The sequence below is a fragment of the Heterodontus francisci genome, chromosome 38, assembly GCF_036365525.1.
Source record: "Heterodontus francisci isolate sHetFra1 chromosome 38, sHetFra1.hap1, whole genome shotgun sequence".
Classification (NCBI taxonomy): domain Eukaryota; kingdom Metazoa; phylum Chordata; class Chondrichthyes; order Heterodontiformes; family Heterodontidae; genus Heterodontus; species Heterodontus francisci.
The window spans coordinates 33670181-33694552 of record NC_090408.1 but is presented as its reverse complement, the minus strand read 5'-3'; the positions used below and the strand labels follow the sequence as shown (position 1 = coordinate 33694552).

The following is a 24372-nucleotide window of genomic DNA, read 5'->3' as shown; positions in this document are numbered from 1 at the left end:
AGCACTGGGTGTGACAGGGAACACTGGGTGTGACTGGGAGCTCTAGGTGTGACAGGGAACACTGGGTGTGACAGGAAGCACTGAGTGTGACAGGAAGCACTGGGTGTGACAGGGAGCTCTGTTGTTGTATATTTCACATTGAGTTTGAGGGTGAGAAGAGTGGATCTAAGACTCGTGTTTTAAACTTTAATAAGGGTAATTATGAGTGTTTGAAGACAGAGCTAGCTGAAGTAAACTGGGAAATTAGGTAAAGGGATAGGTCAGTAGAGATGCAGTGGCAGACATTTAAGGAGATATTTCATAAGACTCAGCAAAGATACATTCCAGTGAGAAAGAAAGACTCTGGGGAAGGAGGCATCAGCTGTGGCTAACTAAGGAAGTTAAAGATAGTATCAAATTGAAAGAGGAAAGCATACAATTCAGTGAAGAGTAGTGGCAGGTCAGAAGATTGGACAGAATATCAAAATAGCAAAGAATGATGAAAAGAATAATGAGAGAGAAATTAGAGTACGAGAGAAAGCTAACAAGAAATATAAAAATGGATAGTAAGAGTTTCTACAGGTATTTAAAAAGGAAAGGAATAAGTAAAGTGAGTAAAGTTGGTCCTCTGGAGAATGAGTCTGGAGAGTTAATAATGGAAAATAAGGAAACGGCAGAGGAATTGAACAGATTTTTTTGCATCTGTCTTCACTGTAGAGGATACAAATAACATCCCAGAAATAATTGTGAATCAAGAGTTGAAAGGGAGGGAGGAACTTAAAACAATTACCATCACCAAGGAAAGAGTACTGAGAAAATTATTCGAACTAAAAGCTGACAAGTTCCCAGGTCCTGATGGACTTCATCCTAGGGTCTTAAAAGAAATGGCTGCTGAGATAGTGGATGCATTGGTTTTAATTTTACAAAATTCCCTAGATTCTGGATAGATCCCATCAGATTGGAAAATAGTGAATGTAACTCTGCTATTCAAGAAAGGAGGAAGACAGAAAGCAGGAAACTACAGGCCCATTATTTAACATCTAGGGAAAACACTAGAAACTCTTATTAAGGAGGCTATAGCAGATCATTTAGAAAATCTTAATGCAATCAGGCACAGTCAACATGGTTTTGTGAAAGGGAAATCGTGTTTGATGAATTTATTAGAGTTCTTTGAGGAAGTAACAAGCAACGTGGATAAAGGGGAACCTGTGGATGTGGTGTACTAGGAATTCCAGAAGGCATTTGACAAGGTGCCACATCAAAGGTTACTAAACAAAATAAGAGCCCATGGTATAAGGGGGTAACATATTAGCATGGATAGAGGATTTGTTAGCTCACAGGAAAAAGAGTAGGCATAAATGCGTTGTTGTCAGGTTGGCAAGCTGTAACTCGTGGAATGCCACAGGGATCAGTGCTGGGGCCTCAACTATTTATAATCTATATCAATGACTTGGATGAAGGAACAGAATGTACGGTTGCTAAATTTGCTGATGACACAAAGATAGGTAAGAGAGTAATTTGTGAAGAGGACATAAGAAGTCTGCCAAGGGATATAGATAGTTTAAGTGAGTGGGCAAAGATTTGGCAGATGGAGTACAAAGTGGGAAAGTGTGAACCTGTCCACTTTGGCCAGAAAAATAGAAAAGCAACATATTATTTAAATGGAGAGAGATTGCAGAACTCTGAGATGCCGAGGGATCTGGATGTCCCAGTACATGAAACACAAAAGTTAGTATGCAGGTACAGCAAGTGATTCAGAAGGCAAATGTAATGTTGTTGCTTATTGCAAGGGGAATGGAATATCTAAGTATAGATGTTTTGCTACAGTTGTACAGGGCATTGGTGAGAGAACAACTAGAGTAATGTGTACAGTTTTGGTCTCTTTATTTAAGAAAGGATATAATTGCCGTGACGAAAACCACACATGCCAAATGGAAATTTTAATTTCATCATATGGAACACTGCTGGAAACTTTTTACTGGACATTACAAATAACTTTTAAAAAGCAGACTTGAACAGCTAAAGATGGCCACCCACATTTGCATATGAGAAGACAAAGGCTGGCTGAGAAACAGAGGTAAGTTACCCAGTCTAGCTGGAACAATGGGGGTCCTTCCTGATTCAGTTAGCGAGATTGGTTTTGTCAATAGTGGTGATCAAAAGCCATCAACACCCTTTCACTTTGAAAGAGCCAACCACCACCACCCCCACTCCACCTCACCCCCCCGCAGCACCCCCCCCCCCCCCCCCCACCCCGACTACTGAGTATGACTGACCAACTCTGAAGTTCAACCAACCCTCCAGGAACTTCTTTTTTTCAACCAATGAGGTGGTCAGATGGCATACTTGCTATTGTAGCCGTGAATTTGTGAATTGTGGCTGAGAGTGAAAAGAGACTGTAACTGAACTCCAAGAAGAAAGCATCTCTCTCTCTCTCTCTGTCTCTCTCTCCAGAAAATTCCCAGGGAAACCATGGTGGAAGTTACTGAGACTCAAGATTACAGAACCTTACAGGTGACCACCAAGAAGACGGATAAAACATTTCTTCGGCTGTCTTGGAACCAGAGAAGCAAGCCTAAATTGGTAGCGTGGCCCTGGCGAGGATTCTAAGACTTCAACTTCAATTAAAGGACATTGCAACTCAGTATTTGAATTCCATTTATTACAGACTTTACTTCAACCTCCCAATTCTTTCTTCCCCTCTGTATCTATTTGTGTGTGTGTGTGTGTGTGTGTGTGCCTCTCGTATGCATGTGAGTGTGGAACTGCGCATATTTTAGTAATTTTAACCGGTTTAGAGTGATAAGGTTAATAAACTTACATCTTTCTTGTTTAAACCCAAGAAAACCTGTCTGATTGGTTCATTTGTAATTATATTCGAGGAACAGTAAGCAAAGGCTCACTGATGTGGTAAGCTAAAATCACTGTGTTAAAAGAATAAACTCTGTTACGGCGACACCAGAGAAGGGGCGAGCGGGGGAGCCTGAGACCCCTTCCTCACCTGGTCATAAAATTGCATTGGAAGTAGTTCAGAAAAGGTTCACTCAACTGATTCCTGGGATGAGAGGGTTATCTTATGAGGAAAGGTTGGACAGGTTGGGTCTGTATTCATTGGCGTTTAGAAGGATGAGAGGTGATCTTATTGAAACATAGATCCTGAGGGGTTTTGATGGAGTGAATACTGAAAGAATATTTCACTTTGTGGGAGAGACTAAACTAGGGGGCACAGTTTAAAAGTAAGGGGTCTCCCATTTATGACAGAGATGAGAAGAATTTTTTCTCTCAGAGGGTCGTGAGTCTGTGGAATTCTCTTCCTCGGAGAATGGTGGAGGCAGGGTCATTGAATGTTTTTAAGGCACAGGTAGACAGATTCTTGACAAACATGGGAGTCAAAGGGTATCGAGGGTAGGAAGGAAAGTGGAGTTGAGTCCACAAACAGATCAACCATGATCTTATAGAATGGTGGAGCAGATTCGAGGGGCTGAATGGCCTACTCCTGCCCCTAGTTTGTATGTTCGTAAGTTTGTATGTATGTACCCTGTGTGAGACAATTTTCTGGACATGGTTTCATGCCTCTTGTTTAAATGCACCTCTGCTAACATCACTTATGAATCAAACAAAATATTCAAAATCACTCCTTTTCCATATAAGCTGTGCATTGTAAGTGAGCAAGTATAGATGAGCAATGGTGGAACACTTATTCTGCCTGGGCAAGGTTCTTACCCAGCCTGGTGAATTTAGCAACATTATGTGCAGTCACCTAGCAACCAACAATGTAAACACAGCCTATTCCATGGCTCAGAACACACCTTAATCACAGGCTCGTGGGGTTTTCACAGACCAGAGTGAGTAATTCATCTCATTTTTAAAACATTGAAAAACAAATTTTGTTGCACTAGAAAATATGTTGAAGCTGTGAGTCCCTGAGACATACTAACTCATTTTAATGCCTAGTCTGTGCTATCAGCAAGGTGGTCGCAGGGAATATATCAAGTGTCCTCCATGGCTTAACTGGTGCAACTCTCACCTCCGAGTCAGATGTTTGTGGGTTCAATACCTGCTCCTGATTATTTGAACACAAATTCTAGGCTGATACACCCCAGTGTTAAGGGAGTGCTGCACTGTTAGAGGTGCCATTTTTCAGACGAGATGTTAAATCCAGGTCTCCCTGTCCTTTAGGTGGATGTAAAAGATCCTATGGCACTATTTAAAGAAAAGCAGAGGCGTTCTCCCTGGTGTTCTGGCGAATATTTATCTCTCAATCAACATCATTAAAAAGCTACCTGGTCATTATCACTGCTTGTGGTAGCTTGCCGTGTTTCCTACATTACAACAGAGTTGTAAGGGCTGTAAGGGCTTTGGCATGGCCTGAGGTCATGAAAGGTGCTATATAAATGCAGGTTCTTTCTTTCTAACTGGCCTCAGTGACATTGGGAGAGGGAAGGGGAAATTGGCCAGGGTTCTGTTTCTCATCACTATTCGGTTACCCCTACAATAAAGTGTGCGTGGCTGTGTGTGTGTGCTGCAAGAAGACGGTCAAGCACGACTGTGATGCTCAAGGTGGTTGAATAATCTTCTGGTACTCACAATCCAGGATTGTGCATGAAAAATAGCATCATGTCTCAGCTATTAGGAGGCAGCCAGGATTTTCACAAATGTATCCCAGCAGAGAGTTATCATCTCCTGGAGAAGAAGTAATTGTAAAACAAAAGTCAAGGTTTCGCACTGTGTATAAGTGAGGTGCCCATACTGGCAGCTATTGATTTCTATAGGTTTGCTTAATTCTGTATCACCCAGATTTGCAATATGCAAAACGTACTGTGATGTCCCTATAAATTCTCGTGAGAAAGAACGTCTGGAAATAAAGATCCCATCTGGCACCTTCATGGGACTTTGAGTCAGAGTTGAAACAATGCCAAATAGGTCTGTTCAGCAGAGAATGAGTTCATGCAAATGAGATTGAGTAGACACATAGAATACTGTTGATTGGCCGACAAGTACTGTAAAACCCACAATAGAGGCCCAGTTTCACACAGTCGCCAGGAACCCTCATTGTTCTGGCCTGAAGCTGCTGCTGTGACAAGGGGAAAATCACACAGTGACTGCAACGGAACTCAAAAGTTTGCAATAAAAATATTAAATGAACATGTTGTTTAACAGTAACGCTAAACTCAAAGGCAGGAATTTATGACCCCCTTCAGCCCATTATTATCCACTTTTGTATTTTGTTTCACATTTTCTGAGCGCACAGACCATGGTTTGACAAAATCCCCAATACACATGGGTCTTTCAGTTCATTAATGCCTAATTGAATTGATTTGGTTGAGTACGAGACTCCCTTGTTTGCATTTTATGACTGGCAGGCCAGCTGAATGAATCGTTTCCATGTGTGGTATGGGAGTGCGATGCCACCAGTGGGCACACTGGGTACCATGGTTACAATGCAGCAAGCGTGCCAGCATGGTGACATAACTTTCAGTACTGGCGCCTACCGTTGCTGGGAGACTAAGAACCAGGCTGTGAAATAATTTTATTCTTTAAAAAATATCTAAGTCTGTAGCTTAGAGTAGGCACAAAATGTCACATCGATGCCAGGCAAATTCAACTGACAGACAGACCTGGGACTTAGTCTGTCTCCATCCGCTTAATGAACAGCACTGTGACTGCTATGCTACCATTGAGGGTCCAATGCTCTCCAATTGAAATCTGTTTACATGGACTGAATATGAATTTGAAACGAAACATATTCTCCATACCACTCCCCCGACATCCCCCCTTCTCAGTGGTAAAGAAACCCAGCAGTGTGGTTATGACATGGAGGAGAAAGATATCAGGTTTGATCCCTAGACTGTGCCAATCTCTGGCCTCAGTATCCCTGAACTAGGGGGAGCGTTCCAGCTCCTTATCACTGCTTCATCATCCCTGTTGCAAAATCCATATGTGAATGTCAGGTGAAGTGAGGACATGAATGGGAACGTATATGATGCCTCCTCAACAGTCAAATAGCTTGTCCATGCTTACATGTGAAGACTGGCCACTTGACACAGAGAAGGGTAATATCTTTGGAAGCCAAGGGGAAATTGCTGAAGGTGGAAAATAAGTAAAGCAGAACTCAGCTAAATTGACACTGTGATAACCCAGAGAGGATTTTCACCCCACACAATGTTCTGGAACCCTAGGGGTTAACTGTATGTTAAATGTACAATGTTTCATTGCATTCGCTTGGTTTTGTTGCTATGACAGCCAAATAGTGAACGATCTCTCTCACTACAACACCAGTTTGCTCATCCCATCCTCCCCAAGAACAGGCAGGCAGCAAGTGCCCAGTTCTGCTCCAAGGGGTGGGTCAGAGTGTGGGTTAACCTTTCAGACTCTGCCTGAAAATGCCAACATATCTGAAGTTATTCTGAATTCTATCATTTGTCAAAAAAAATTATTACACTTTGATTTTCTACTTCTCTTCCCCTCCTGCTCCCCTCTTTTTCTGCAGTCAGGGATTTTAGTTAGGCAATGGTTCTAGCGATGCTGGTCACTCTCTGACACCTCAGTCAAGTGTGAATCTTCACCTGTGAGCCTGGCCAGTAAGTGTCATTGAGGGAGGTTACCATAAGGAAAGCCTGATTCTGGTCTTCACCCAATTTGCACACATGGACTAGCAAGGTTCTGTGGATAGTCATCAGCAGTAGGAACCCTGGCTGATATTCCCCTCCTTAACCCAGAGGTGCTGAGGCTAGTTGCAGTGCCTCCTATAGACACTCTGGCTGAGATCATCTAACTCAGCACAGACAAGAGATGCAACCCAGGATGTTCCTAGTCTGTATGGCATAGTCCATGACCAACCTGCCCATTGGGAGAACTGCTTGCAAATAACCTGCAGACTGTTATTTCAGTAGAAGGAGCTAAAGCATTATCACTTTTCCCATACTTTTTTTTTCACAGCAATGATCAAAGCAACAATTAGGCTGAAGAAATCATTTCCCAGTGGTGCTGGATACACAGGTCAATAAATATGGGGGTAATTTTTACATTTGTATACGCTGTTAAGGCGATTTTTCATTGCGAAAATGAGCAGGTCAAACTCAGCCAAGGTGAGAAAATGGAATCCAAGTTACATGAAACATGGCCACAAAACCTCTAAAGATGTCACTCATCTTCAAGGTCACACTTGTCTTGATGGCCACCTGAATAAAGACAACATCAGAGTACTGTGGCCAGTTATCTATGCCCAACATCTGTCTGTCTTCTTAATCCTTTTCTCTGCCAATTTTCCTCCCCTCCCTTTCCGCCCTGAAACAAAAGCAAAATATTGCTGGGTTTATGAAAAAAAAACCAGAAAACGCTGGAAAGCACTCAACAGGCCAGGCATCATCTGTGGAGAGAGAAGCAGAGTTAACGTGATGGGTCGATGACATTTTATCAGAACTGGAAGACATTAAAGATGTTCAGCTTTTAAGCGATTGCAGAACCAGGGCATAGGGGACAGAGAGAATAAATGGGAAAGGTCTGCAATAGGGTGGAGGATATTAAGGAATGATTACATGACAAAAGGGATGACGGAGCAAGGCAAAAGGGGGTCCCTGGACTCATCTTTTGTTTCCTGTTCTATTATGACCTCTTTTTGTCTTGCATCTGGATTGTGGTTAAGGAACAAATCAAAGTGTTGGATTGTTGATCATATATCTACCCACAGGTTAAAGAGAAGTGTTTAAATCCCAGATTTTAGAACTAACCGTGACAATACACAGGACAAAGAATTTCATAAAGATGTGATTCGGGCGAATTTTTCCTCAATTGTTGCTCAGCTTCAAATGTCACCAGTGTTCTACAGACTTCTCTGGGAAAAAGGGCTTCTGTCTGACCAGCAGATCCAAATAATCCAGGTAAAGAAGGAAATAATGTACATTTTTAAAGAAAGTGGAAATAACTAATGTCAGTGGCTCATGTGCTAAAATAGACCTCAATGCCTCTGGAATAGAAAGGGTAAAATCAGTTTTGCTTCCTAGCCTTGCATGCTACTCGGTGACATGGGCTGATGTCGGCAGAGAATGGGATCAGGCTGGGCTGTGATGCCACTCAGGGTTAAATATACGGCCAACATTCTGTCTACACTCACAGAAGAAGGCTGACAATGAGGCTGAGGTACTGGATAGCTACAGAACTGCACCCAAGCAATAGTCAGCAATTTTGAGAAAATAGGGGAGAAAATTGGGGGGAGGAATCAGATAAAATTATCTAAACTAAACAGGAGGTTAGTTTGGAGGGTGAGTATATAAAGGGTGCTTCTTTTTGCATTTGCTCCTTTGTTGAAATATAATTTTAGTTTCGGGATTTTTCTTTTTCTTTAACTTTATATGGCGTTCTATCCCATTTTCTTGCAGAAGGAAAGCAGTCAAGAGTTTAAAATTGCCAAACTGCTCTCGCTGTTGGAGGGGGAAGGATGTTGGGTCTTGGAGCCATTTGCTGATCTGCTGAGTGAGACAGGCTATGTACAGTTGGCCAAAGTCTTACGCAACACAGCATTAACAAAACGCCGAGGTAAAGAAAACTGATGCTAACTGAAGTCATTTTAAGAGGTGCTGTGATGCTAACTGCGAATAGTTATTTTTATTTTCATAGGAATAAAAAAATGGCTCTTGGTCTATCAAGCCCTTTTCCATCACAGATCAAGTATGATCTGTTGCCTTGTGAATTCTACCCCACCCATTTAATCCCCTTCCAAACACCATGTACAATCTGCTTTACCACAGATTCTACTACACTCATTTAATCTCCTTCCACGCACCAGGGTAAAAATCTATCTGGGCCCATTTCCAAACCCAGAACCTAAGTTGTGCCATTTACACATGTCCCAACCAGGAGGTCTGAGGCCTGAGGCTCCACTGATATTGGGCATCGAGCCTCATCTCAATAACTTGGGAGAGCTTCCAAAGCCACCCATACCTCCATAGGCAGCTCACCCATCTCTGAAAAGTAAGTGTCAGGAAATGGGGGTAGACAGCGGGGTGGGGTGAGGAGATGATTGTGGCCGGGAGCAGCCATCAGGTGTGTCGTGAAGCTGGGAGGAGCACTCTTGCTGGCTCCATATGAATTTCAAAAAGACAACTAAGTTACTTATCTTTTTAGGGGAAGCCACTGGCAAGACTGCATCCACAATTGGAAAACGGCCAGAATGTCAGCTTTTTGCAGGGCAGCCTAATCGCCCTGAGAAATCCTAAAACAGGCTTGAGGTCCCCTCATTAGCATACATAAGGAGCCTAATGCCTGGTTTAGGTACTACCCTGGATGATTCTATAATTCACTCTTGCCCGTTTTGAGCTTTCATTGAAAATTGATTTCACCACTCACAATCTAACCCCACATCCTACATTATTCATTCTTGAATGATTCCCATTTTTGACACAGCATTTTCATGGTTCCAGCTGGGCAGGAAACATTTTCAAAAGTGCATTTTATTTAAATGAGATGGGACCTGAAAAAAGTATAAAAGATAATTAAAGGTAAGTTTGGAACACTACTTCCAATTAATCCATAACATTAGGACAATTCAAACTGCCAAAGTAAGCAAGGTCGTCTTCAAACAAACAGTGGTCAACACTTGGATGCAACTTCTGAGTAGGATGGTAGATGAGAGATTTGTATTTATATAGCACCTTATCACATCTTACACAATCATCTCAAAATACTTCACATACAATGAAGCTCAGTGACTGTAGTCATGCAAACACACACTACAGCCATTTTGAATAACATTTCACAAATAGCAATGAGATAAATGACCAATTAATCTGATTTTTAGGTGTTGGTTGAAGGGGGAAATGGTCAGGACCCCAGGAGAGCTTCCTTTTTTTTGAATGGGATCTTTAACACCCACCTGAACCATCTGATTAGGCCTTGATTTAGTGTCTCAGATGAAAAACAGGTTCTCTGATAATACAGCTCACCCTCACTTCCACTTTACAGTGCCAGCCTAGATTATATGCTCAAATCCTAGAGTGGAGATTGAACCCACAACCTTCCAAATGGAAGCAACACGCTCTCAACTGAGCCAAGCTAATCCAGAAAATCCTGAAGTCATTTTAAGAGGTGCTGTGATGGGATGATCTAAGGTGTTGTTCATCCGTGTCTCTGTTGTGATTTCTATCTGTTTTTGTCCTTATAAGCTTCAATTAAATTTGCAGCTTATTTTTCATTGATGTGGAATCAAGATGTGCTGATGCAGAGGTGCCAATGTTTTAATCCCTGGAGGAGTACTACAGCATTTCTGTATTAAAATATAAAAACAAATCTAATCCCACTTTCAGATTATGCAAAGATTAGTTAGAACTCAAATTCAGATTTTCTGGCATGTTGTTCACTATATTAAAATAAAGAAAGACTTGCATTTATAAAGCACCTTTCACAGCCTCAGGACATCCCAAAGTGCTAAACAGCCAATGAAGTACTTTGAAGTGTAAGTGTAGTCACTGTTGTAATGTATTAAATACAGTAGCAAATGTGCACGCATCAAGCTCCCACAAATAGTAATGTGATAGTGACAAGATAGTTTGTTTTTTTAGTGATGTCGGTTGGTTGGTTAGTGACATTGGCTAGGTCGTTGAGGAGAACTCCCATGGACTTCTTCAAAATAGTGCCGTGGGATATTTTACATCCATCTAAGAGGGCAGACGAGGCCTTGGTTAACATTTCATCCGAAAGACAGCATCTCCGATAGTGCAGCATTCCCTCAGTACTGCACTGGAGTGTCTGCCTGAATTTTGTTCTCAAGTCTCCGGAGTGGGACTGGAACTCACAATCCTCTGACACATAAGGAAGAGTGCTACCCACTGACAGTCAAGTCAGGTGTTAAAGCCTGCCTCTGTATTGACATCTGTGACTGGTTAATGCCAAATACCAGGCATCAGTTATGTAACCGGTCTACCTTTAGAAAGTGCCTACAGCTTCGGCTGGTTGAGCACCTGGGAAACTAGTGAGATCATAAATGGAGAAAATACCATCAAAAGCGATGAACTAATTCCTGAGTTAGCCAAAGGCATCCACAACCTGCAATCTGTGATGTTTCTGCAGTATGTAACAAGTTGATGAAACCATGCACAGTCTGAAATGCAGCACCAGGGTTCAAAAGAGGTGTGGAGAACAGTCACACATTCCTAAAGACTGTAAATTGTAGGAGGAAAGGAACAGTAAGGGAGGTAGGAGGTAAACAATCTTGAGGTATTGAATAAGATTAGATGACAATGCGTTGTGTGTTACTTTTGAGATAGTGAATATGTAGCGAGAACGAAGGGTTTATAAAATGTTGCATTTGGAACTCACAGGATAAGGAAGACAAGTTCAGAGGAACATTGACTTCATTACTATGAATAAAACCCCTTATCCTATCTCCCAAATTACTGCATGGATAAGGAACCAGCAACCATTATTATGTGAGTTAATATAGTCACCATTTTACACACAGCAAGATGCCACATACAACATTGAAGTGAATGATCAGTTAATCTGTTTTTGATGGTGTTTGCTGTGGGAGGCATGTTATGCTGAACATCTCCTTGGTCTTTGTTGTATAATGTAATGGGATTTGTGATATCTACCTGAATCACCGGAATAGGAGTTGTAACAATTTATACAAAAGATGGCATCTCCAACAGTGCAGCACTCCCTTGGTGCTACAATGAAATGTCAACCTATATTATGAGCTCAAGCCTGGGAGTGCGATTTGAACCCACAACTTTCTGATTCAGACAACCAAATGATGAAATTAATGTCTTAAGACCATGAAATGATCAAGACTAGGGGTAAAAGAAGGGTCACCCAGCACATGACTAAACATTTTCTCAACGACAATTTCTCCATCACCCATTCCCTTAATGGTTGAAGAATTGCTCACACAGTCTATTCCATTAAACCTAAATCCATTCTCTCTCACATTCATGCAAATTAATTTAATTAAATTAAATTAGTTAGTGGCTATAATTTTCTGTTGTTGAATTGGCTGAGCAGCAATCTCAAAAATGACGCTTGTGTGTGTTTACAGAAAAGCAGGATAATGGTGGTAAGAGAAGCAAATTATGGAATCAGATGCAAACACTTGAACAGGAGCTAGAGAAGGGTTATATGGAGGAGGCACTTGCCCTCAAAAAAACCCTAGGAGACATGAAGAGAGAGTATTTACTACGGTAACATAATGGCATAGTGTTATAATTACATATTAGCACGATTCTGATGATGGTAACCAACAGCATCAAATTAATGCGCTTCCTGTTAAACTTCTTTATAACCATCTCAATTTTATAGATTCTGGCATGAAGTTATGCTTTTTCAACATTCAAACTAATTTTATCTAAAGATATTGATCACCAGAAGGGGTTCCGAAGCATTAACTCTGCTTCTCTTTCCACAGATGCTGCCAGACCTGCTGAGTGGTTCCAACATTTCTTGTTTTTATTTCAGATTTCCAGCATCCGCAGTATTTTGCTTTTATTCTTAAGAAGTTATCTAGTTACGGGATATTTACTCCCAGCAGGATCTGATCCAATATGTAAACGTAATACATGAAACAGGGAAAGGCTGTTAGCCCCATCACACATTCTCCTTCACCAATCCATCCTATTACTGACACTATTCCAACTCTTCACCAATCTGTCCTATCATTGGCAGCATCCCAACCCTTCAGCAATCTATCCTCCCACTGACAATATCCTTGTTATGATCCAGAAAGCTAGGTTATGAAGGTTAGAATTGGAGCCAATCTCTACACATCTTTATAAGCATTTATTTACCGAGATACACATTATAAACATGCACCTCCCAACCTTAACAAGCGCAGTTTCTGTCTTTTCCTAAATATAGGACCACAAGTGAATCTCCAGTTAATGCCCACCACCTAAATTAAACACAATTTAATATACAATTAACAATCCTAACCCTTCAACAATCTATCCTATCACTGATACTATCCTAATTCCTTTAGCATTCTGCTCAAGTTGCACAAAATTCCTTTGCTCCTCTAAAAGTAAATCAAGCAAAACTCCTGAATATGTCCCGAGTTCCATATCCTGCATTATCCATCCTTGACTAGCTCCCTTCCTTGCTACGACAGATCCACCACGATTCAAACAATATTCAGTCATCTCTAATCACCAACAGCTTACTTTTCACAAATGCAGAACCACAATATGTAGAATTGGACATCAATGGTTTAACCCTCAAAGGTCTGCAGTAGTGTTCTGTGTTAAAATATATTCAAAAATAGGATTCCACCTTTTTCATTTTAATCAAAGACGATTTAGAATTTAAGTATAGACATTTTTTATTTAGAGATACAGCACTGAAACAGGCCCTTCGGCCCACCGAGTCTGTGCCGACCAACAACCACCCATTTATACAAACCCTACAGTAATCCCATATTCCCTACCACCTACCTACACTAGGGGCAATTTACAATGGCCAATTTACCTATCAACCTGCAAGTCTTTGGCTGTGGGAGGAAACAAGAGCACCCGACAAAAACCCACATGGTCATAGGGAGACCTTACAAACTCCGCACAGGCAGTACCCAGAATCGAACCTGGGTTCCTAGAGCTGTGAAGCTGCGGTGCTAACCACTGCGCCCATTGTTGAACAATTGAAGGGAGATTCTTTCAGTGACAGCTAAAGGAAGTAAATTAAAATACGGATCGTAATATAACTCCACTAGTCACAATATCAATTATTTCCTGCAATTTTTGTACACCTTTTCTGAAAAGTGCTGATCATTTGCTGAGGTTCAATACCATGGATATTTATTGACAGGCTGTCCATCTCTAAGCCCAAGTAACCATTCAATATCCATGAGCCAGGACTGTAGCCCCAGATTTTCAAGTCAATTGAGAATAAAATCAGATGGAGTGCAAAATGAGCAACCAACCTGAATCCACCCCATTCTTGCCAACTGACTTAGTTTACACTCGAAGCCAGTGAGTGGGGAAGGAATCACAGCCAAGCCCTATTCGGCAGTCGTCCAACAATCACACATGGATATGTGTGTACATCCTTATTCTACCAGACCACAAGCTGGTGGTCCAGAACATTTTCTGATTGGAACACCATCACTCTTTGTGAAAAAGTCAACAATTTCACATTGAGCTGAATATTTATTGTAATCTACCCCAGTCACTCCGAGCCCCACAAGGAAACTTTGAGCCACAACTACTCTGGTCTTCACCCTCCATCTCCCCACCTCCCCAAAGCGGATTCTGTGCAGAGCCGCTTTCCATCAAACCCCAGTAGCAGCCTCCATGCCACTAGATTTTAATGCCGGGCAACCCTTACTTGGCCCTTTTCTTCGGGAAGCGGCATGCGGATGAAATTAACCCCTCAATGTCCAAGCTCACACATGAAGAATCGGCACTTGGGCATGCTGTCCAGTTCCTGTGAAATTGTAACCCAGCATGTGACAGCACCTGCAGGAAGGAGAGAGAGGTTGGGCTGGTGTTTGGCAGTGGTGGTGGTGGTGTGTGTGTTTGTGTGTGTGTTGGCAAGGTGGGGGTTAGGAATAAAATGTTCTTTGACAAGATTAACTGATACATAATAACTTTTAGGCTGCAGGATTTGGAAAATGAGGTGGCCTTCGCAGAAAGGGAGCGCGATGTGGCCAGAAGGGAGCAAAATGTGGCCTTACGGGAGAGAGAATCACTACTGAGAAAGAACAAGGAGCTTCTGAAAACATTAAAACACTTGCGTCAATCCCTGGAACAACAGGAAAGCAAATGGTATGGAGCGGCCCAAACCAGTCAGGCACTGCTCTATAAGGCACCCACCAGAAGAAAGTGGAATTAATTTCCAATGGTTCCAACAGAACTTGATATTCAGTTTGTTTTCTTTTATGGTCAAATAGAACCAGTGTTCTTGTGTGAGATTCTTTTCTATTTCAAGGAGACAGCTTGCTTCCCTTTGGTTTATATCTACTTTTCACTATGTTTAGTGCCTTGTCAAAGGTATTTCCAACACATTTCTTAATTTGATGTTTGATGATGCTCCTCTGAGACACAATAATTAAAAGGCTCACTTTGCTAATCTTCTGAAATGATTTGGCTTGAATTATATCCTAATATATATTTGGAGCGGCACAGCCTCACAGCTCCAGCGACCTGGGTTCAATTCTGGGTACTGCCTGTGTGGAGTTTGCAAGTTCTCCCTGTGTCTGCGTGGGTTTCCTCCGGGTGCTCCGGTTTCCTCCCACATGCCAAAGACTTGCAGGTTGATAGGTAAATTGGCCATTAGCAATTGCCCCTAGTATAGGTAGGTGGTAGGGAAATATAGGGACAGGTGGGGATGTGGTAGGAATATGGAATTAGTGCAGGATTAGTATAAATGGGTGGTTGATGGTCAGCACAGACTCTGTGGGCCGAAGGGCCTGTTTCAGTGCTGTATCTCTAAAACTAAAAAATATATAGTGCACTAGCTGATCATCTGTGTGTTGTTCCTGATGAGTAGGCATGTACACTAAATTGTTCTGTCTGAAGTGTTACAAGTGTGACGCTTACAGGAACTGTGCAGTCTACACGAGGTTCTTTTACACATTATATAAATCCTGGAGAGAAGGTGAAATTAAAAAAAATCAACAGGAACGTCCAGTAAAAGCATAAAGTGTGCCCCTTTCTTAATTATTTTGCTGTGAAAAAACCATGGATGGTGCACCAATGGGGCAAGGTTTTGATGTTGGCCCAGAATGGTGGGATTAAAGCCTACCCTTTCAGCGGGCTGTAAGATTTTTGGCCAGTTCCTTGTGGGCCTGTAAGTTATAATACATGAATATCTAAAGGGGGCTGAGGCTATTGCAAAGGCATATAGGCCTAGAAATTGCTGTGTGGACATCTAAGGCTGCACAGTAGCTGGCAGGAAGCACACAGTACAATTCTGGCCAGAAACACACCACCGCTTGTTTGTTAAGAACAAATATGAGGCATTCTTCATGTGCCTGGAGCAAATGTTAGTCCCTTTGCATATGCAATTAAGGGGCCTAACACCAGCTTGACGTCCTCTCTCCAAGATTGGCTTGCCCGAAGGAAGACTGCGCCATCACCGGCTGCACAGAGGGAAACCTTCTCTCGAGATTGCCTGCACCAAACAAGGTGAGCAGCTTACATGAACGTGGAGCAGGGAGAAACAGGAGTGCTCCTCCAGACCCCACATTTAACCCCCTCCAGATGGCAGTCGTTGCTGACCCCCAATCATCACCCCACTCGCCTCCACTCACCCAATCACAGACCCCTGGCTGCCTCTCCTGACACCCAATCGCAGACTCACCCTAAACTCATCTTTTCTCCAGTCGCCAAATATCCCCCAATCTCCTGTCTCTGTCTCCTCCCTTGAAACCTGATCACAGACTTTGGCCTCCCTATTGGCCGATGGTCCTGGCCCTAATTCTTTCCCCCAGTTTCCCTCATCTTGCCTGCCTGGTCCCCAGGAATCCAAACCACTGACCCAATCCCAACCCCTGACCTGACCCTGGCCCCTGTGGCTCCAGACGCTCATCAACCCACAGTCCTGCACACATTTAAGGAATTCCATTCCCCTTTCTCCATTTATACCTTTTGTCCCAATCAACGAATTGATAATTGAAATCTCTTAGAATAAGAATTTTATTATTCCTACATACCTACTTGATCCCATCTCAGTCCATTTTCTGCTGAAACCTTCATCCATGCTTTTGTTACTGCCAGTACCAACTATTCCAATGCTCTCCTGGCCAGCCTCCCATCTTCCAATCTTCATGAACCTGATCCTTTCCAAAACTCTGATGCCCGTATCCTGACTTGCACCAATTCCTGTTCATCCATCAACTTGTGTTCGTTGACTTACATTATTTCCCGAGCTACCAAATACCTTATTTTAAAATTCTGATCATTGTGATCAAATCCCTCCATGGCAACGTCCATTCTTAGCTCTGCATCATTTTCCAGTCTTACAATCCTCTGAGAACTCAATGTTCCTCCAACGCTAGCCTCTTGTGCATCTCTCACTACCCTTGCCCCACCATTGGCAACCATGCCTTCAATTGTTTAGGCTCTAATCACTGGGATTCCTCCACAAACCTCTTCACTTCTCCATCTCTCTCCTCTTTTAAGACTCAGCTTAAAACTACCTCTTTGACCAGCGTTTGGTCACCTTGTCCTTATGTCTCCTTCTTTGGCTTGATGCCAATTTTCTTCCTGATTACGCTCCTATGAAAAGTCTTGGAGTGTTTCACTGTATGGCTGGGGAAGTAGTTATATCGATTGATGTTGAGGTTAACAATCCATTCAATGGCTTCAGCTGATGCAGTGTGAATGGTTGTGATGCCAGCAGGAATGGATCTCTCAGGGCAAGAGTTGTGAAGAAGGCATATGGAATGCTTTCCTTTATTGGCCATGGTATAGAATATACAAGCAGGGATGTAATGCTGGAACTGTGTAAAATGCTGGTTCGGCCACAGTCGGAGTATTGCGTACAGTTCTGGTCACCACATTACAGGAAGGACAAGGTTGCTCTGGAGAGAATACAGAGGAGATTTACATGAATATTGCCAGGGCTTGAAAGTTGCGGCTATGAAGAAAGATTGGATCGGTTGTTTTCCTTAGAACTGAGGAGGCTGAGGGGTGATTTATTTGAGGTGTACAAAATTATGAGGGGCCTAGATAGAGTAGACAGGAAGGACCTGTTTCCCCTAGCAGAGAGGTCAATTACCGGGGGGCACAGATTGAAAGTGATTGATAGAAGGATTAGAGGGGATATGAGGAAAAGCTTTTTCACCCAGAGGGTGGTGGGTGTCTGGAATTCACTGACAGGAATGGTGGTGGAGGCAGAAACCCTCAATTCTTTTAAAAGGTACCTGGACCTGCACCTGAAGTGCTGTAACCGCAAGACTATGGACCAGGTGCTGGAAGGTGGAATTAGATCGGGCGGCTAGTTTTTTCAGCTGCACAGACACAACGGGCTGAATGGCCTCCTTCTGTTCTGTAATTTTTCTATGGTTTTATGGTTCTGAGAGTTCAATATGTGGGTGATGGTCTGACTTGGATGGCCACAGTCACAATTTGAGCTGGATCTCATGTTCCACTTGTGGAGTAAGCAGCCACATTTTCGCTGGTCCTCAAGCATTTGAGGGTTGTCCAGATTTTCCACGGGAGGTTGAAACCTGAGACTTCACCACTCGGGTCAGTTACCAGTTTCACTATATTAAAGGCATTATATAAATGCAAGTTGTCATCTACAGATTCTCTTCTATTTCTCTCCCACAAACAGGGAGAGTATTGTATTGATATTGCCATGCTCCTTTTATCCTTTAGCTATTCTGTCCCTCCAATTGATATTGAAAATCAATGTGTTGATTTCCACTCCTGTCCAGTTTGCAGCCAGTTTTGTTAGCGCTATTAGATCTATCTTCCTGTGACATAATTCCTTCTAATTCCCTCACTTTATTTCCCACACTTTGAGAATTGCACTTTTTTGTTCACATTATAAGCTGCTCCTTTTGCAATTTTTTTTGTAATCATCATACTTTTTTCAGCAAGCTCTCCTTTAGCAATTCCAAATTGAATTTTAATGAATTCAGAGTGAAGTAATTACAATGCAATTCAGGTAACTACTCTATGATTCAATAGGGTGTGTGCAGCTCCAACAACACTCAAGAAGCTCGACACCATCCAGGACAAAGCAGCCCGCCTGATTGGCACCCCATCTACAAACATTCACTCGTTCCACCACTGACGCACAGTAGCAGCAGTGTGTACCATCTACAAGATGCACTGCAGCAACGCACCAAGGCTCCTTAAACAGCACCTTCCAAACCCACAACCTCTACCAACTAGAAGGACAAGGGCAGAAAATACATGGGAACACCACCACCTGCAAGCTCCCCTCCAAGTCACACACCATCCTGACTTGGAACTATATCGCCATTCCTTCACTGTTGCTGGGTCAAAATCCTGGAACTCCCTCCCTAACAGCACTGTGGGTGTACCTACCCCAAATGGACTGCAGCGGTTCAAGAAGGCAGCTCACCACCACCTTCTTAAGGGCAATTAGGGTTGGGCAATAACTGCTGGCATAGCTAGTGATGTCCACATCCCATGAATAAAAAAAAAAATAGGGGCACAAAGATGAGCACAGTCAGAAAAATGAAGGGAGAGGTAAGGAAAATTTGTTTGCATGGAACGTTGTTAAGACATGGAATGCAATGCCACGAAAAATTGTGGTGGCAGCAAAATCCACAATAGCTTTTAATAAAGGGAGTAAATAGTTATTTGAAAAATAAACATGTTAAAGGGTGAGAGAAAGGCCAGGGCTGGAGGACTAGGTGGTTAGAGAAGCCAGTACAAGCATGATGGGCTGAATGGCCTCCTGTGCTGTTTAAAAAACAGATTTCCCGATGTTAAAACGTTTTGATGAAGGGTCCCATTCAAAACGCATTTTAGAAAGTTATTCTCTTTACTGCTACATTTAGATCAAAAATTCGACCGCGGCAGGACTCGAACCTGCAATCTTCTGATCCGAAGTCAGACGCCTTATCCATTAGGCCACGCGGCCGATAAAGAAAGTGTTCACAGCAGCTTAGAAAAGGTTTAAAAGCACTGCTTAGACCTGCCTCTTCGCACTCTGTAATTGAGTGAATCATTGCTATCGACAATGGGAGGGACATGAATCCGTCTCGAGGGAGGATTTTTTTTCCCGTTAAATTTATTGGGACAATTTTTAACCTTTTAGTGTTTAGTCGCAACTGTCACCACATTTTTAATATAGTTCAAAATGAAACCGCACAGTCACATTGTGAGGTAGGAAGCCGGGCGGCTGACTTCCCCCTACAGCGCCGCCTGGAGGAACCTGCCTTCAGCACTCACCGCCCCCCCCCCCCCCCCGCAGAAACATTCCTCCGCCCACAGCGCCCCCTGCAGAATCTATGCCTCGCTCCAATAGGTCTGCCCACAAGAGTGGCACAGTGGCAACAGTGTGTACCATCTAAAAGATGCCCTGCAGCAATTTGCCAGGGCTCCTTCGACAGCGCCTTCCAAACCCGCGACCTCTACCACCTATAAGGACAAGGGCAGCAGCGCATGGGAACACCACCATCGAGTCATAAGTTATACAGCACAGAAATAGGCCCTTTGGCCCGTCATGTCTGTGCCGGCCATCAGTAGCCTTGTATGCTGTGGCGTTTCAAGAGCTCATCTAAATACTTCTTAAATATTGTGAGGGTTCCTGCCTCCACCACCTCTTCAGGCAGTGCGTTCCAGATTCCAACCACCCTCTGGGTGAAATTTCTTTTAGCCTATCCAGTCTCTCTTCACAGCTGAAATGCTTCAGCCCAGGCAACATCCTGGTGAATCTCCTCTGCACCCTCTCCAGTGCAATCACATCCTTCCTATAGTGTGGTGCTCAGAACTGTATACAGTACTCCAGCTGTGGCCCAACTAGCGTTTTATACAGCTCCATCATAACCTCCCTGCTCTTATATCGATGCCTCAGCTAATGAAAGCAAGTATTCCTTATGCCTTCCTAACCACCTTATCTACCTGTGCTGCTGCCTTCAGTGATCTATGGACAAGTACACCAAGGTCCCTCTGACCCTCTGTGTTTCCTAAGGTCCTACCATCCATTGTATATTCCCTTGCCTTTTTAGTCCTCCCAAAATGCATCACCTGACACTTCTCAGGATTAAATTCTATTTGCCACTGCTCTGCCCATCTTACCAGCCCATCTATATTGTCCTGTAAGTTGCACCACCTGCAAGTTCCCCTCCAAATCACAAACCTTTCTGACTTGGAACTATATCGCTGTTCCTTCATTGTCGCTGGGGGTCAAAATCCAGGAACTCCCTCCCTAACAACACTGTGGATGTACCTAAACCACGTGGACTGCAGTAGTTCAAGAAGGCGGTTCGCTACCACCTTCTCAACGGAAGTTAGGGATGGGCAACAAATGCCTTGCCAGCGATGGGGACATCCCATGAATGGATAAGAAAGAACGCAGCCTAAAGGCAGAGAGCCACGCGCTAGAACCTGCTGTCCACATTCATTATGGTTGACCATACAGACCAGGAAAGCTGCAGATTCCATCCTGGGTCTGTGTTGGGATGCTGATCTCAGCCACTGAGGGGTATGGTTTATCATTTTGGCCTCGTCATCACTGGATTAAAGAATGAATAATCAGTGGAGGTTCCTGCTCCTGATTGCCATTCAGCAACCCTGTTGCAAAATGCACATGTGGACATCAAGGGAGACCAGGATCTGGTGTGGTGCCCTCTCTGATAAAATATCACTGTGTAGTTTCATTTGGCTGTAGTGCTAAAAGAACTCCTAGGCAAACTGTTCCAGGACAACTTTGATATCAGCTTCTACCAACAATGTGGAAGATTACCCAAGTATGTCCTATCCATCAAAAGTAGGATAAATCTAGCATGACCTATTATTATCCTATTAACCTCTTCCCAATCAATGGATGGGAGGAATTATCAATAGCGCCATCAAGCGACATCTACTCACCAATAACCCTTTCACCAGTGCTCAGTTGGGTTCTGCCAGAACCATGAGGCTCTACACCTCATCACAACATTGATCCAGAAGTGGACAGAAGAGGTGCATGCCAGAGGAGAGCTGAGAGTAGCTGCCCTTATCATCAATGTGACAATGGACCGAGTATCGTACTAAGCAACCTTAGCAAAACTGAAGTCAGTGGGAGCAAAAGGGAAAACTCTCCAGCAGCTGAAGTGATACCTGACACAAAGGAAGATGGTGGTGGTTGTCAGAGGCCCACTGTAGCATTGCTTCTGTTCCTCATTCCTCAGCCCAACCATCTTCAGCTGTTTCATCAATGACATTCTCTCTCTCTCTCTTAAGGTCAGGAGTGCAGCAGTTGGCTGATGATTCCACAGCGTTCAAGCTGAATTCCTCCAATGATGAACCAGCATGTGCCAGTCAACAGCAACTCCTGCAGAACATCCAGGCCTGGGCTGATAAGTGTCAAACAGCATCCACATTACATAGACATTGGGTAATGAAAACTTTGAGCAATAGTAAGCCTAGCCATTTCCCTTTGACTTTCAGTGGCATCGCCATCGGCGAGTTCCCAGCCATCAACATATTGAAGGTTACTACTTCACAAAGGCTGAACTGGACCAGCCATAGCAACACTGTAGCTACACAAGCAGGGAAGAGGCTGGGTATCTGTGACATGGGTCATATTCTGAACCCTCATTGCCTCCCCACCATCAATAAGGCTCAAGTCAGGAGTGTGATGCAGCCCTCACCAATCACCTGGGTAGGCCGAGCTGCAAAAATTACTCACTAAATTCAAACCATCCAGAACAGAGCAGTTCACTTTATCAATGCCCTAGCCACTGGATTCATTATTCAATATCTCTGGTGCTCTGTAGCTACAGTATATATGAACTACAAGATGCACTGTAGCAATTCATTAAGGCTAAATCAACAGCACCTGCTTTCACCACTGGCTCTATATCCTGCGATTTTGTACTGTGAATTGAAATTTACAGAGCATGGGTGCTGGGAGGTCAATGAGAAGAATATGGGAATAGTTAAATCTGTTGGTAATAAAGGCATGAATGCTGCTTGAAGGGGCAGTTATTGTTGAGGTATGGATGGAGTTTAGTGCTGTTGCAGACGTAGAAGTAGGCAGTCTTTATGTGATAGCGTGGCTATGGGTTCAGAACTCAGTTTAAATAGGATGGCAAAGCTGCAAACAGTCTGGTTCAGCCTGACACAATGACTGAGGAGGAAGTTGCAACTGGTGGTGAGGGGAGAGTTTATATCGAGATGGGAGGTGGTTTGCAATGGTGTTCCCTAAGGGTCAGTTTTGGGTCCATTACTCTTTTAAAATTTCATAAAATATCTAGACTTGGTGTAATGAGCAACATTATAAAGTTTGCAGATGAACGAAACTTGGAAAATTAGTAGGTCATGATGAAGGTAGTTATAAGCTTCAGGATGACATAGAATGGTGAGATGGGCAGAAGGATATCAGATGCAGTTCAATGTGGAGAAGTGTGAAGTGATGCACTTTGGGAGAATTAATATAGAAAGACAGTCTACTATAAATGGCACAATTTTGAAAAGTGTAGATGAGCAGAGAGACATTGCTTTCATATACACAAATCCTTAAAGATGGCCGGGCAAGTTGATAAGGCAGTTAAAAATGTTTATGGGTTACTTGTGTTTATAAAATGACAAATATAATGTAAAAGCAAAGAGATCATTATAAATCACTGGTTAGGCCTCAGCTGGAGTGTTGTAGACAGTTCTGTGCAGCTCAGGAAAGATGTAAAGGCCTTGGAAACGGTACAGAGGAAGTTCACTAGGATGTTACCAGGGATGAGGGACTTCAGTTACGAGGAGAGAATTGGAAAAGTTAGGAATTTTCTTCTTGGAGCAGAGAAGATTAAGAGGTGACCTTAAAGAGATTTTCAAGATGATGAGAGGTTTTGATAGTGAAAAATATTCTCTCTGGCAAGTGGGTCAATAACTAGAGGTCACAGATTCAAAATCATTGGCAAAAGGTCTAGGGGGGAGAGATGAGGAGAATTTTTTTCACTCAGAGTTGTCAGGATGTGGAACTCTATCTGAAAAGGTGGTGGGTGGAAGCTGATTCCATAAATAATTTTTAAAAAGGGCAGGTATCTGAGGATGAGGAATTTTACAGGGTCAGGAGCAATGTGGGCCCCTTAAAAACTGATAATGGCAGTATTGTCAATGAAAATAAGGGTATGACAAACATGGTGAATAAATAATTTGCATCAGTATTTACAGTAGAGGAAGAGGTCAGCATGCCAGACATCCCAAGGAAACTAATATTTAATTGGAGTCAGGGACTAACCAAAATTAACGTAGGCAAAATAACTGTTTGGAAGAATCTAATGGCACTAAAGAGTGAAAAATCCCCAGGACCAGATTGTTTCCATGCCAGGGTTTTAAAGGAAGTAAGTGAGAAAATTGTAGATGCTCTAACTATAATCTTCCAAAGTTCTGTTGATTCAGGAACTGTTCCTTAAGATTGGAAATTTGTACATGTCACTCCGCTGTTTAAGAAATGTAAGAGATGGAAACTAGGGAATTATAGACCAGTTAGCCGAACATCTGTTTTTTGGGAAAATTACTAGAGGCTATAATTAAGGATAGAGTGAATGAACACCCAGAAAAATTTTAGCTGATTAGAGAGAGCATTGATTTGTAAAAGGTAAGTTGTGCCTGATGCACGTGATTGAATTTTTATAGAGGTAACTGAAGTAGACAATAGGCGAATGTCTATGCATGTTATTTACATTGACTTCCAGAAGGCATTTGTTAAAATCCTTCTTAAAATTTTTTTAGCTAAAGTTGAAGCTCATGGAATTGAAGGCAAATTAATGACCTGGTTAGGAAATTG

At 42.8% G+C, this 24372-nt stretch overlaps 1 protein-coding gene and 1 non-coding gene across 8 annotated transcripts; one reads left to right on the top strand and one right to left on the bottom strand.

The window, feature by feature from the left end:
- The first annotated feature begins 3767 nt into the window (after positions 1–3767).
- On the top strand, positions 3768–15015 carry LOC137352342 (keratin-like protein KRT222). 7 transcript variants are annotated; one of them, XM_068017631.1, is made up of 6 exons: positions 3768–3824; positions 6919–6978; positions 7696–7859; positions 8358–8514; positions 12011–12152; positions 14556–15015. In XM_068017631.1, the coding sequence occupies exons 2-6, from the start codon at positions 6921–6923 to the stop codon at positions 14791–14793; spliced, it is 759 nt and encodes a 252-aa protein (XP_067873732.1). In that variant the 5' UTR covers positions 3768–3824; positions 6919–6920; the 3' UTR covers positions 14794–15015. The 7 variants fall into 7 exon arrangements, with proteins under 7 accessions (XP_067873732.1, XP_067873733.1, XP_067873734.1 ...); XM_068017632.1 differs by lacking the exon at positions 6919–6978 and having other exon boundaries at positions 7670–7859; XM_068017633.1 differs by lacking the exon at positions 6919–6978 and having other exon boundaries at positions 3772–3824.
- A 4436-nt stretch (positions 15016–19451) lies between these two features.
- trnar-ucg (transfer RNA arginine (anticodon UCG)) lies at positions 19452–19524 on the bottom strand. Its single transcript has one exon. It is a non-coding gene; the product is annotated as a tRNA-Arg (tRNA).
- Positions 19525–24372: the final 4848 nt, after the last annotated feature.

Excerpts from the sequence above, each read along its gene's own strand:
- LOC137352342 (XM_068017631.1), top strand. The coding sequence starts at position 6,921 with ATGATCAAAGCAACAATTAGGCTGAAGAAATCATTTCCCAGTGGTGCT. Across the intron at positions 7,860-8,357 it reads AGCAGATCCAAATAATCCAG|AAGGAAAGCAGTCAAGAGTT; the intron begins GTAAAGAAGGAA and ends ATTTTCTTGCAG. Across the intron at positions 8,515-12,010 it reads AGCATTAACAAAACGCCGAG|AAAAGCAGGATAATGGTGGT; the intron begins GTAAAGAAAACT and ends GTGTGTTTACAG.